The 15,070-nt window shown below is 39.0% G+C and overlaps 1 protein-coding gene across 1 annotated transcript in view; it reads left to right on the forward strand.

The window, feature by feature from the left end:
• Positions 1-2,865: 2,865 nt before the first annotated feature.
• LOC117289317 (centrosomal protein of 192 kDa-like) overlaps positions 2,866-15,070 on the forward strand; it is a 52,923-nt gene continuing 40,718 nt past the window's right edge. The window contains exons 1-6 of the mRNA XM_033770389.1: positions 2,866-2,906; positions 8,388-8,567; positions 11,636-11,727; positions 12,274-12,384; positions 13,180-13,262; positions 13,982-14,389. Of these exons, the coding sequence (XP_033626280.1) occupies positions 8,398-8,567; positions 11,636-11,727; positions 12,274-12,384; positions 13,180-13,262; positions 13,982-14,389 (864 nt within the window). The 5' untranslated portion in view covers positions 2,866-2,906; positions 8,388-8,397. The remainder of the gene's footprint in view (positions 2,907-8,387; positions 8,568-11,635; positions 11,728-12,273; positions 12,385-13,179; positions 13,263-13,981; positions 14,390-15,070) is intronic.

A 15,070-nucleotide genomic window follows, 5' to 3' on the forward strand; every position in this document is an offset into this window, starting at 1 on the left:
GTCCAAAGCCTAGCCGGTAGAGCAGAAAGCACTACCTCCCCAATTTTATGTAGCAAGTGTCATGACCGGGATCCGAACCCACACCCTGCTGATCAAACACCAGTGCTTGAATCCGGTGCTCTTAACCGCTCGGCCATGACACTGCCTACCTACGGTAAGTAAGCAGTTTCTTGCTCAAGGACACAAATGCCAACCCCAGGGGCCAATTTCACAAAGCAATCAAATTCATCGCAAGACAAAATTGTCAGTATTACATAATGAATTGTATGTGACATCACACTTTACATATATAACTACGATTGATTTGCAGTCAAGATCAATCCTAGCTCTTTGTGTATAATGGACCGAAGGACTGGAGCCCAACTCTAATGATCAGCAGAAACACCAGAGCTCTGGTGACCTCTTAATATCAGCTACGACACACACCCTCCTAGAATTGTAAGAGCCAACGTTTTGCTAATTGTCTCCGGTGTAAACAACATCATAATTCAAGACGTACAGAACAACTTCTTATGGTGATTAATTCTCGACTTCCATTTTCTTAAAGAAATTTACAGTGGAGGGAGGGGGGGAGCTTGTCCTCCATTCTGTTAAGTTGAAATGAGTACCTTGTTCCATCTCCAGATGTACTCAACTTGCGTCTGAGGTGTAGATAGCCACCTACTGTTACCCCTACTACTGCTGCTGTAGCCAAGATCAGGACTCTACGTTTGGCAAGCACATTGATAAACTCGGACCAAAAAGCCATCTTGTCAGACGATAACTTCAAACAACTTAAAAAATTAACTGATGAAGTTGGAAATGTTCTGTGAAGTTAATATTGGACTTGGAGCCACTCATAGTTATCATAAACCAGCAGCTGTTGTACCTTACCTGAAACAGAGTAGAAACAGATCATGTCTGTGTAATTCGTTTATTCACTTTTGATTTTAAAATGAAGCCATTTGAGTATTCACTTATGATTGAATAAAGTTGTGTTGGTCAAAAGACAGTTACTGGCTTGTGCTTTTTTGTCAGTCGAAGTAGTACTTCAGTAGCATTAGATTTTGCGCAAGATAGAACAGCTTGGTGGTTAAAGCCATTGGACCCTGGTTAAATTAAAGCCAAGAGTCCAATGGCTTTAAATTGGCTGCCCTTTTCAGTAGCATTCAATTTTGCGCGAAATAGAATAGCTTGGTTGTTAAATTGGCTGCTCATTTGCCGAAATTGACCGAGTCCCGAGAAAACCTATATATAAAAATACTATTGGCTATAGTTTAACTGCCACCTCTGTCTGTATTTGATTTTGTATGGTTAGTCAATAGCTTTATCAGATAGGCCTAATATTGTAATAACAGTTCAATAGATCTAAATCTAATCTAAATATAATTGTTAGTTTTCCCTAGTTTTACTTTAAACTAATTATTAAAACCCCTAAGTACTGCCTACCTAAAAACATGCCTAACTCATCATAAAAATGTTGTGTAAAATGTGGAAAGTTAAATTATTATAAACGACAACTTTGTAGTAGTTGAAGGGTTAACTCAGATTAGTGACTTTGTGTTTAGTTAGTACAGTGTCAGTAGAGTTCTAAATCTAATTTTTAATATAAGTCTTGTCTTCCTTTGATAATTGAATTGAATTGAATTGAATTGAATGGTTTATTCGTCAAGTATATAAAAATACATGAAATTTACAATCCTATTGTACAGCAACATATAAAATATTAAAATGTAAAATTGCACAAGAATTACCACAATACTACATAAACAATAACCTTAATGTAAGTTAAAAAAATGAAAGTTTATATAAAAAATAAAAAAAACCAAACAAACAAACAAACAAACAAACAAACAAACAAACAAACAAACAGTCAAACGCTAAAGCATGATTGGGTAGTGGACCCCCTCCCCAAATTAAAAGAGGCCAAATTGCACAGGAGATGCCAGAAAATCAAATAAAACAATAATAAACAATTAAGACAGTACATAGGGCTGGATGCATTGCAGTTATCTAATAAAATCACAGTTAAAATTATGGATAGCAATAGGTAAAAATGAGTTCTTGAACCTGTTAGTCTTAAGGCTTAGTTGACGGATCCTACCAGATTTGTTGTGAACAATCAGTGGGTAAAGGGGATGTGTGTTGTCAGACAAAATACAGTGGAACTTACTCATATTATTAAGTCTATTCTTAACTAATTCCTGAAGACCGTCATTATCTGAACCAATAATCCTACTGGCTTATAAGACATAAATCTGAAGGCCTATAGCAATCAAATATACCTTACCCAGTGTCAGTTTTGCTGTTCGTAAGTCGGTTCTTTCCCAAAATAACCGATGAAGTTTTTGTGTGAAAAATAACCGGCGCGCATGACGTGATTGGTTTGAAGTTTTTTAAAGTTGAGGGCGCCATTCTATTTTGGTAATTGGTCAAAATTTAATTCGACTTCGAGAAAGAAGTATTAATATTTGAGACATCATAATTAGATTTTGAGGTCTCGAAAACTTGCAACTTCGACGACCAATTCAATTTTTTACTTCACAATCACAGGTTTTTTATTGTGTGCATATGTTGAGATAACTGAAACTGAAATTACACACATTTCTAAAACTTTAAAAAGGCAACAAAAACAGTGTGTGGTCATTGCATATTATTCAGAAAATACAATCTGTTGTAAAAAACACACATTAAAGTTGACTATTTACCAGCTGGCAATAGATAGCAAGTCGGAGTCTAGCTAGCTAGAGAGACAGAAATAAATAATGCGATCGCGATTTATTTATTGTGGACTAAATCACGCGTTCGTTCACTTCTCACGAGAATCCACGCGTTTTCCCACAGGGCGGTAATACAAAATTTACATTACAGAGAGAAATATGGCGACGGAGTCGAGCCGAAACCAGAAGCAACGTTGAAACAAATAGGTAATACATTTATTTAGGATACATTGGTTGGTTATAAAACCAAGACAAATGTAGTGTAAGTGTTCTAAAGTCTTGATAGGGCTGTTCAGAATGTTATGTTTTGGTCGAGAAATGATGAAACTTTGCGCATAAATCAAATTGTAACTTCCACAATTTTATTTTGTTGTCACTGATTATTGAATGAGTCACCCACGGTGGTGACACACACACTAAGTTTTGCATGACATGAACGGGATGGGGACGTATGCACTGGTGACTGGTCAGTCTGTACGCCGAAAACTCCCGTGTTAAAGTTAATCCTGTATGCCCCAGCATGTTAAGTGTAGGAAAATAAGAGTAGATCAAAATTAACTAATAAAAGGGTCTACCGTCAAACTCTAAAGTCTAACTCCAAGTACTTTCAGTTTTTGTTCCGCCATGTATTTCGTAACACAAAAACACTGTACACTTTTTTTTACAGATCTGATTTATCCTAACTTAGTATTTACTAATTTCTCAAAACCACAGCACCTCAGAGTCAGAGGGTTATTGTTTCAGGGAAGCTTTCTACTACCTAGCTAGTTATAACCGTAGGGAGGAGTTTTTTTTAACGCAACCATCTTTCTATCATTATCTTCAAACAGTGGAAGTTTAATGTAAATCTGTGGACATTTTGAAGTCCTTTAATTGCATGACTGGGTGACAAAGAAGAATGTCAGACAACTCGTCCGTCGGACATCTCGTCCGTCGGACAACTCAACGGTTCGGACAACTCAACAGTTCAGACAACTCGACTTTGAGACAACTCGACGGACGGCCAAGACAAGTCGACGGTTGAGCGGCTGACCTCCGTTACTGTCATTTTTAACAAACTTTCCTGCTTAATTCCGGCAATTCTGTAATTTATTAATATTATTTATCAATTATTATCTATCACAAGAAGTGTGGTGTCCTAGTGAAGCCATACTTACTCGATAATGCCGCGGGGTCATGGTAAAAAGTAAAAAAACGTATTCAATTATCCGTTTGCCAGGATATTAAACCCACCCACCATAATGTACCCCCACTACCGGGAATTCCATGCATCATTGCCAAGTCACTAGTCAGTACATCCCCCACCCCCAGGCAGCTATTTGACCCCTCCCACCCCGTGCTGAGCCCCCGTCACGGCCATCCGTCGACTTGTCTTGACCCCAAGCCGAGTTGTCTGACAGTTGAATAAATCATCCGTCGAGTTGTCTGAACGGACGAAGTGTCTGACAGACGAGTTGTCTAACATTCTACTTTGTCACCCAGTCATGCAATTAAAGGACTTCAAAATGTCTGTAAGTGGGCCTTGCATGCTTGGGGCACTGCTTTGCACCCATCCTAAGTTAGGACGGGTTACTCGTCTAACTCGAGATAGGATTAATCTGAAATCGGCTGCAGGAAAATTGAGAGAACCTGACCGTCTCTTGTCACTCATTGTGACCAAAAAATAGTGTTATATTTACCCAAGTTTGATCTGTGTCTCTAACTTGCATAAACCCAACTTGGGTGAGAGAAAGGGTGTGTTAGTTTTGTATTCGGAGGAGAAAGGACTGCAACTAAGTACTTCTAGAAACTATCCTGTGAGCCTAAATAGTTTATGGAAAGTCGAATTTCTCTGCTTGAATGACAATTTCTTCCAGGTGGTGTTCCCGTCAATGATTGTCCTATTGACGAATGAGTACTTGAATTGGTTGGTGTTGCAACATAAAACTTAGAGTTAATTTGCCATTGAATTTTCGATTGGTTAAATGTGACAAAAATATATTTAAAAAAAGAATAATAAAAGCGACAATTTGGTGCTCAAAATGTCATGTATGTGGCACGGTGCTGGGATTCTAAGAAATTCTTTAGAGATAGTGAGGTTGTGGGGATATTTTTTTGGGGGAGGGGGGTAGTACAACTAGAAGTATTTCTTGAAGTTTTGTAAACATAACATGTAGAGGAAAAAAGAGTACTGGAGTGGGCTTTTGCATACAATTTCATGATAGAATGTGCCCGCTGTCTGTGACTGGTGCATTGTGGAGATTGCTGCAGCGGGGGTAGTTGTGATTTAAATGTAACCCTCTTCCCGATGGCCGCGAGGAGGGTTATGTTATTACAACTGTACAGCTGGGGCTGGCAAGGTGGATCTTGTTTGTGTGAGCTGATTGCATATGTATTTAATTGCTTAAAAATATTTTAATTTTGTCTAACCGGATCCTGTGTCTCCTTGGTTCCCACCTGCTAACTAATCAAAATAATTAATGGTTCCCGTAAATTTTTATTGATAGGCCTACAATCTCAATAGTACATTAAAATATGTACAATGCATGCACGGAAACATTTGGGGAATGCCCTCTCTCTCTCGTTAAATTTATAACTAATAATTGCATTATAAAAGCAGCAGTCAGATTTGGCATCTTTCCCAAATTTTATTTGAACAAGAAAACAGAATGTTATTTAAACAAAACAGATAAATAAAATAACAGGCAGAAGAAAGCAGACAGTTCAGCACTATTCATCAGTCATTTGTCGTGGTTGTGGTATCTTTTAAAATAATTATGTCAAAACTTTTGTACAAATAATTTACAACATATTTCTGACTATGACTTGGGGTTGGTTGTTCTCCCAATTCAAGGATTGATTGAGGGTTTCAATTACCCTGAAGATGTAACACAGTAGTTGGAGAACCTTGATGAAAATTAATGTGGTGCAAATGGTGTGGTTTGATGCTACTTGTTTGCATGCCTTAACCTCATCATTTTTTGATTGTGACATTGACAAATTTGTATTGTGTGACTGTTGTTTTGTATTGACTCTCCAGGAAGTGAAATATGCCAATGTTATTGTTAGGATACTTACACTTGACTATTTGCTCCTTGTTTCTGCTCTGAACAGAGACAAAAAATGAAAACTAGGACTATACCGTAGCAAATCTGACTGGCTGAAAGGGTTACCGAAGGTTGGCATTTGACAGATTTTACAAGTTTGAGGGAAGAGAACTCCTGGGATATGACTCGTTCTCATCATTTCCTACCTGAAAGCTCATGTGATGTGGATTTCTTTCTCGTTTATTAAGGTCAATGTAACCTTTGACGGGTTACCCCCTGCCAATAGACTGATCCAGTAGCCTCCCCCCACGACGAATGTGTGAGCAAGAACACGTGAGCCTCTCTGTGCCTTTCTGCACAACTCTGCCGCGCGCGCCAAGCATACGCGCACACATGTCGGACCTCATTTGTCGGACCTTTGTTGCGTTGTGATTGGTCAATATGCAATGCCGCGGAGCTTAATGGATCGGTCTATTGGATTGGCCCGCATCTTTGATGACAAACATGACTCTCCGCCAGTTATAACTCTTTAGTGACCTCAGTCTAGTGTCTAGGGGACTGTTTAGGGCTTGTGATGTCACATGCAAGGAAAGGGGTCTACCAAGCCAACTGAGATGTTACGTACTGTGGTGATTTACTGGCTATGCAATTTCTTGAACCGTGATGTCAGGCCATTTTTAGAATCCAATCACTGAACCCTAATCAGCATTCTCCCCTGACAGTTCCGCTGACCAAATGCTACAAAACACCTGATGACCGAGTCACAATTCACTCCAAGTGGTCCGGCTGGCTAGTTCTCAGTCTGAAACGCTTTAAAGGAACACGTTGCCTTGGATCGGACGAGTTGGTCTTTAAAAAGCGTTGTAACCGTTTTTTATCAAATGTATGGTTGGAAAGATGTTTTAAAAGTAGAATACAATGATCCACACAAGTTTGCCTCGAAATTGCGTGATTTTCCTTTTACTGTGCGAACTAACACGGTCGGCCATTTATAATCCAATAATCCACACAAAAATTTGACTCCCATAAAATAAATGGCCGACCGTGTTAAGGTAAAAGGAAAACCGTGCAATTTCGAGGCATGTTTGTGTGGATTATTGTATTCTACTTTTACCTACCCATACATTTTATAACAAACGGTTACAAACGATTTTCAAAGACCAACTCGACCGTTCCAAGGCAACATGTTCCTTTAATAATATCAAAGTCTTAAATAGCACACGTATCTACCAAACAAGGTATTCAAGGCGCTGGGTATATTATTATATTTAAACAAACTTTCAGAAAGATTATGTTATTGCAGTGATGAATTCTAGCACCTCTAGCGCATATAGCAGCCACAGCCAGGATTACCTGGACAAACCCGACCCCTTCTCTTTTCGATAAGTGCACTGGGTTCTTTTACATGCATTACACAACACATGGGACCGATTGTTTTACATGTAAGTCCCATTCAAAGGACGAAGCAATGGTTAATTATTGGTAATTACTCCAAATAATTATCAGCATAAAACCTCACTTGCTAACGAGTAATGGATAGAGGTTGATAGTATGAAACATTGTGAGAAACGGCTCCCTCTGAAGTGGAGTAGTTTTCGAGAAAGAAGTAATTTTCCCCGAATTTGATTTCGAGACCTCAAGTTTAGAATTTGAGGTCTCGAAATCAAGCATATGAAAGCACACAACTTCGTGTGACAAGGGTGTTTTTTTCTTTCATAGTTATCTCGCAACTCTGACAACCAATCGAGCTCAAATTTTCACAGGTTTGTTATTTTATGCATTGTTGAGATACAGTGTCCACTGGCTTTAAGTGTCTTGCTTAAGAACACAAGTGTCACGGCTGGGGATTCGAACCCACACTCTACTGATCAGAAACACCTTAGTTTGAATTTGGTACTCTTAAGTGCTCGGCCACGACATTTGCAGGAATAAATTTTTTCCTAAATAGGAACAAATTTATTCCTGGAAAAGTCATTTGAAGTGCGGACCAGTGAAAAAGGTGATAGACTAGTGAAATGGCAAGCTAACTGATCCTGCTGGCCGGTCACTACAAAAATGACTGGCAAACCTTACTCAAATAGACCATGTAACAGTATTACATGTTGAAACTGCCCTGTGCACCATGGTGCAATGTTTGTTTTGAACAGATATTACATGATTCGTAACATGCGCACTTCTTACGTCGCACATCAAGTTTGATTAATCAAATTGCAGTGTTAAAAAAAGAACAACCATTAGGACCCAAGGGGCAGATTAAAAAATGGTTGATTATTTCTGCGAAAGAGGGGTGGGGGATAACAAAGAAGATTTATTGTATATTTTGGTTTACCCTTAATACACTGATACTACGCATATGTATGTGATCAGGATTTGAGTTGGCCTCGAACACACAGGGCTTGCTTGGTGGTCGAGTGGCTCGAATGCGGATCTTTGAATTGGTTTAAATCCCACCCTAAAGTGGTCTGCAGATTCCTACGAATCTCGGAAAGCACTAAGTACTGATACAGTGTTAATCCCAAAACAGTGTCGCGGCCTGAGGGTAGAACCAATGCATAGAGCAAGGGCCAATGTAAGGTATACTTTGTTTGAAATAAAAAGATGCATGTCCCTTATAACAATCTGTCTTTCTAATGACGGATGATCTTTTCATTTTTATCCTTAGGAAATAAATAATGGATCCACAACGACAGAGTGGCATCTATGCAGACCGCTACAGTTTAGGTACTGATGAGACCATAGAGGCAGAGGCAGGTCACAGGATGACCTTTGATGACACATTAAGGTCATCCCTCGGTTCTGTGGGTGACCCCATGTATGTCTCAACAGGACGCAAACTCAGGAGGTAAGGGCATACTTTTATAATACAATATCCCACTGCCACAAACCCTTTATAAGCTGTTCCTTTTTCTTCTGATTTTGATGTACATTACGTGCACACATTTTGATGTTACATGTACATTACACATCATAATCTTGGAATGCCTACCTGCTGTACATGTATACTATATTACTGTACATAAGTAGGCAAAATAATAATAACAATTCTTATATAGCTCATTTCACAATAACTGTATTAATGCGCTTTACATTAGTGCCCTGGTGATAGGGCCAATAACATCCCTTTCTTATTATGTGTCTCAGCTCCCTTGGGAGTATACAACCTGGGCAACAGTTTGTATCGCTCCAAAGGCTTTTTCATTCACAATATCAACTGTATCCTCACAGGTACCCATTTATACCCCTGGGTGAAGAGAAGCGATTATAGTAAAGTATCTTACTCAAGGACACAAGTGTCACGACCGGGATTCGAACCCACACTCTTGTGACTTAGCACTAGAACTTGAATTTGATGCTCTTAAAGGAACATGTTGCCTTGGATCGGCCGAGTTGGTCTATGAAAAGCATTTGTAAACGTTTGTTATAAAATGCATATGATTAGAAAGATATTTTGAAAGTATAATATAATGATCCACACAAGTATCACTCGAAATTGCGTGGTTTTCCTTTTACCTCATGGACTAACACTATCAGCCATTTACGGGAGTCAAATTTTTGACTTCCATAAATGTAAATGGCCGACCGTGTGAGTTCGCAAATTAAAAGAAAACCACACAATTTGGAGGCAAATGTGTGTGGATCATTGTATTCTACTTTTTAACCACATTTTATAACAAACAGTTACAAACGCTTTTCAAAGACCAACACGACCGATCCAAGGCAACGTGTTCTTTTAACCACTCGGCCATGACATCAAGATCTGCCATTTTCGGTACAGCAAGGCCAAACTGAACTCAGTGTGGTCAGCAGGGCTTGAATTTTGGGGAAACTTGCCGATACCATGACTTGAGGATCAAGAAGTTTACGGGACAGGAAAACTTTTCGCATGATCAGAATCAAACAAAAAGAAAACCTGTTTTCAGTAAATAAACATTAATTAAAGAAAATATTGAGATTGTTCTCATTTGGCTTTGTGGAAATTGTTTATAGTATCCCTTCTTATAATTATTGAATAGAACTGGGTGTATATATATATATGAGAGTCAATGTCAACTTTTGAACAAAACATTTATAACTTCTGTTTACGTGATTTAAAATCGGGCCCATAACACAGCAAGATATTGAATATTAATTAGACATCCAGACCTGTGTGTGTTTTTTTATTTTTTTTTTATTTTTTTTTTTTATTGTTTTTATGCAAGTCGCCAGACACACAAGGCCTGAAGGCCACTTCAAGGTGTGGGCTACAATTATTTTTGTTCAAGAGGCCGTTGCCACCTACTCCTAGGGCTGAAACAGGGTTACCCCTTTTACAGTCCATACGGATGTAGGCTTGGGTATCATCAGTCTGAAGCCTGGCCGGTAGAACAGAAAGCACTACCTCCCCAATTTTATGTAGCAAGTGTCACGACCGGGATTCGAACCCACACTCTGCTGATCAAACACCAGAGCTTGAATCCGGTGCTCTTAACCGCTCGGCCATGACATGCACACGGTCACAAGTTAACTGGCCTGACTGTCCCTGGCACTAACATCACTGGCCTTAGGCCTGTGGTCCAGTGTAAAACTCAAGCTCAGGGCCCAATTCCATAGAGCTACTTTTAGGCACAACAAATAAAGAAGAATATTATAAAATGTACACGTATGCTTACATTTTATGCTTACATTTCATGACATTAAATAACTGTTGAAGACTGGAAGAGCCCCGGATTAATTTTTTATTTTTTTGTATTCTCTATTTTAAGCACCTTGATCTAGTGCCTAGGATATGTTCGATTTTATTATTGTTATTATTAGAATAGGGTTACATGTACCAGCCAAATTATCATGTCACGCATAAAATTTGTAACTCGTGTATTGCTAATTTTTGCTATAAAAGTGAAAAATAGTAAGCACAAGTTTCTGCTTTTAAGCAACTTTATGAAATTAGGCACATGGTTAGGTTGGGTGGAGTCTGAGGAATGGAAGGCTCTTTACTGTTTATCACAAACCTTACCTTGTCCTGTTATTGAACAACTTGCCATACCATCACACGTTGCACTAGGTGGTATTATTGTCTTAGCTGGTAGTCATTTCCTGAGCCTTAAATGGCCAATTTCCTACTTGGCAGTTGAGCTGTTTTGGCGAGGAGTTAATCTGTTATTGAACTTGAGTATGACATAGCTACCGTGGCCTCTTTCCCTGAAAGTGGGTTTCTGACCTTCATCTGCTGTCCAAAAGTATGAAAACGTAACAAGTTTGTGGGCTTCATTTGCCTTAAAGTGTTGCAAATGAAAGTCACAAGTCTATGAGTTTTATACCTTACATTGTGAGTCTGTGATCTGAGAAAGAAATAAGTCTTTAAAATGAAAGACTATTTCCAGCTGCCCCGAGAACAATTTATGTTCAAAGTACTGTCTTGTTTGCGAAAAAGAACCTCAAAAACACAGCTGGAATGTTAAATATACATTAAAATAAACATAATTGTTGTATGATAGCAATAACTAGAGCTGTGTGTTCGTTTGTGTATGAAACACAGAGCTGTTCCTTTTTAAACTCCACTCTTAAGGTGATGACCTGTGACATTTGACATTGTTTGATGACGATATTTTGAAAGAACCTCATAAATGCGTTTTGTATTGTAACACCTCTGGATGAATCCCTACTTGCTTAAAAAAGCAGTATTTTGTTATGAAATTGTCAAAACAGTGTATCTCATTTAAAATGGCCTAGATTACCACACCAAACAAGTTTCCAATGTTTTTGTGTGGCGTGTTTTCTTGCTAGACCACATTTTAGCAAACTAAAGGAACACAATTTTTGCACTGAAAATGGTTTCTAAATCCATGCAAACACTCTGAAAAAGGTATTCTTTCAAAACAAAAGAAAAAATGATGGCTCAAACTTTATAACTCTGACTTTTTGCTTGCTCAGGGACATTCCACCGGAGGAAAGCTTGTTGTCATCCCAGATGTCTACTACGAGTGTGTCCTCACTGGGGATTCTACAGCTAGACTCGATGGCAGGTGTGTATGACATCATCTGTGACATCACTTTCAACCTACCCCAGTCCACACGACGGATTCAGTACCAGGGTGTTATACATGCATACGCTAGCATATCTACCGATTAAAATTGAGTGCCGATCAAACAAACAACAAACAGTACAACAATTTGGGGGTCCAGATTGCCCCACTGTTTTGACAAATCTTGGGGAACCCCTGAGTGCTGTGTCCAGCTACATCAACGAACTGTTTTTTTTCATTAGTGCCATTATTTATTTTCTTATTGTTTAATTTTGTGTAAAGCGCTGTGGTACCCTGTGTAAGAGTGCTCTATAAATACCTACTACTATTATTATTATTATTATTATTATTATTACACATTGTTTCCGGATGAGTCAACATAGTATGAAATAGTCAGCTGCAAACCCTGCTTGAACTTTGGTTTCGAAGAGCAACACACGCCAAGTTAACTTTTTCATTCAAGTATAGAAATAAATTTTAATGTAGTGAACTTGGTGTCAATACTTCTGATTACATTCACTATCGTTTGATTGGAATTCTTATTAGATCTGTCAACAAGCCTTCTTCAACTTGATGGCAGTTTCAACCAGCCACGGTTCAGCAATGGCTTCCTTGAAGGGAATCGTGTCGGTGAGCTCAACAGCGACTTTGAGCCAGGTTAGTCTTGTGTAAATTGTGAAGAAAACAAAACATGAACAAAAGGCCTACTGCATTTTTGCTTTCAATTGGTGGTGTGTCGTAGTTGAGAGGTCTAGTGCATCGGACTCAAGTTCTGATGGTTGAATCATCAGAGTGTGGGATCGATTCCCTGTCATGACACTTGTGTTCTTGAGCAAGGGACTTAACCATAATTACTTCTTCTAACCCAGATGTATAAATGTTAATCTAAAATGGCTATTGTGTTGGATTAACCCATTAGCGCTATTTTTAGGAGCTTCAGATTGTATGCTCCCCAGGAACTTCACAAACTTAGAGGAATGGTCTAAAAGTATGCCTGACGAACAGGGGTAGATTTCACAAAGAGTTAAGACTAGTCTAATCTCGAATAAGGAAGAGTTACTCGTCTTAACTTAGGACTACCCATATGTTTTTTGTATCTCCTAGGACTAGTCCTCCAAGTAAGAACTAGTTCTAACTCTTTGTGAAATCGACCCCCGGGGATAATAATTTTGTGAAGCCCCCTTTATCTAGCCATTAGGACATATATGCTATGTAAGAAGTAAGCACTTTAAACATGTAACATTGTTACTTTTAAAACATGCACATTTATTCCAAGTGAAAATTTCACTTTTCATGACTTATTCTTCAATCTGCAGGATTTTACTAAATGGGATTCCTCCCCAATAAATGGGTTACCTTTCCTCTAGAATTTTACAAAGACGAACAGAAGTAACAATTTATTGACAGAATTGATGGATTAAGTGACTAAAAAAATGTTTGTATGTTTAACAGGAGAGCGAGGGAATGCGACTGGAGGAGACTCAATGGGGACCAGTGAGATTGACACAGAGGATGAACTTGACGCAGTCAGGAGGGTAAGCCAACACATAATACACATATTTGCCAGTTGGGTTTTATCAAAGGTTAAAAGATGTATTCTTTTCAATTCTTTTAAATTCCGGATTTGAAATTATGTTTCTCATTTTCTCATTTCGCATTTTCAATATTGATTCAATTCCGTATTTGTTAAAAATGCATTCTGGGCTAGAAAAGAGCAGTGTGTAACATGAGTTTGTTTCTGGTTCGCTTTTTGTATGCATAATTTGTTTGGCACCCAAATACTTGTTTTTTAAACCAGTTGCTACACATGTACTATCTTTCATTTTGTTTACTTCCACCTTGACAGGATTTATTTCCTTTTTTCCTTGAGAGTGTCACTGACACTGACTTAACACTGGAGGTGATCAAAGATTCTCTTTGAAGCACTGGGATTAATTGTTTCTCCATCAAGAAAATACCATATGCATTCACTGTGAATAGTAAAAACCGACCTTAGTCGTTAAGCCACCATTTGTGGTCATGTACCCTGTCTGCAGCAGCTATAACGATTGTCATTTTGCTCATTATACAGATGGGGACTAGCCTCTTTTGCCATTTAGCCTCAGTTGGGCTGAATTGATTGGAATAGATAAAATCAAGAAGGCTGCAATCAATAGAAAATACCAGGCACATAGAAAGCCTACATGCCTTCATGGTCTTTAACAAAACAGTTATTTAAAATTACTCTCTTTAATTACTGGGATTTCCATTTCAGGAAAATGCCAGGCGACAGCTCTACCCTACTGCTCCCATGGGCAGAGAAAGTCTTCATGCTGGCGACGGTGGTGAAAGTAGCGACAGCGGGAGTGACGACAGCCACCATTCTCGGCCAGGCCTTGAAGGGGGAAGCTCAGATGAGCACAGCTCCACCCTCCCTTCCTCCCCAGGGCATGAGATGAGTCTACGCCAGTCAGCAGAGGGTGAAGTTGTTACCTCCCCAATCCTTGGGGATGGGGGTGGTGGAGGGGACGGCATGAGTGACGGGGAGACAGGGAGCTCTCTCACAGCACCCTCGGTTGTTGGTGGAGGCGTAGGGGGTAGACCTACTGCTGGGAACAGGAGGGTGTTTTTCCGGTCATGGAGTAATCAATCCGGATTCAGTGATCAAGATAGAAATATTGAGGTAATTCGCAATATTAATGATTGAATTTAAACCTTTTTTTTTTTGGATTGCCCTTTCCCAGCCGACTCTAAAAGTTGGTGATTTTCCCTTTTTTCACTTCAGAGTTTTGATTTCATGAATATTTATGCTTACGGAATGGTAAATACGTTTACCCTTGTTTAAAAACATAGATGACAAACACATATTTTTAGCCATACATCTTTATATTGAGTGCCCTTTCTCCCCGTTTGCCATCAGGACCTTTTTTAACCCAAGTTTTTTATTGACACAAAAATTTGTTTTCGGCCGACTACTAACGGCTGACAATAATTATCCAGTGAACTCAACAGTTGTGGTATTCAAGTTCAGATCAAGCGCAAGGGAGATCGATTTCCCTCGCATGGCCATTGCACGCTAGGGATAACGCGAACCTGTGTCGCATATAAATCCACACGCCCGTTTATCTGACGTCACGATATCACAAGGAACCAGTCTAAAAATCATTGAACAACAGAGGGCGCTGTTGTCAGTAATGCCATATATGGTATCGCTCGTTTATTGAACTGACGAAAAACATGGTGAATGTATGACTCTTGGAAATTGTTTTTGAGGGAATTTGCCAAAATAGGACGCAAAAGAGCGCCTGAAGCGAGATGTTTAAGATCAAATAGCATGAATGGCCTTATAGAACTGTAGTACACG

This window comes from Asterias rubens, chromosome 4 (assembly GCF_902459465.1).
Source record: "Asterias rubens chromosome 4, eAstRub1.3, whole genome shotgun sequence".
Classification (NCBI taxonomy): Eukaryota; Metazoa; Echinodermata; class Asteroidea; order Forcipulatida; family Asteriidae; genus Asterias; species Asterias rubens.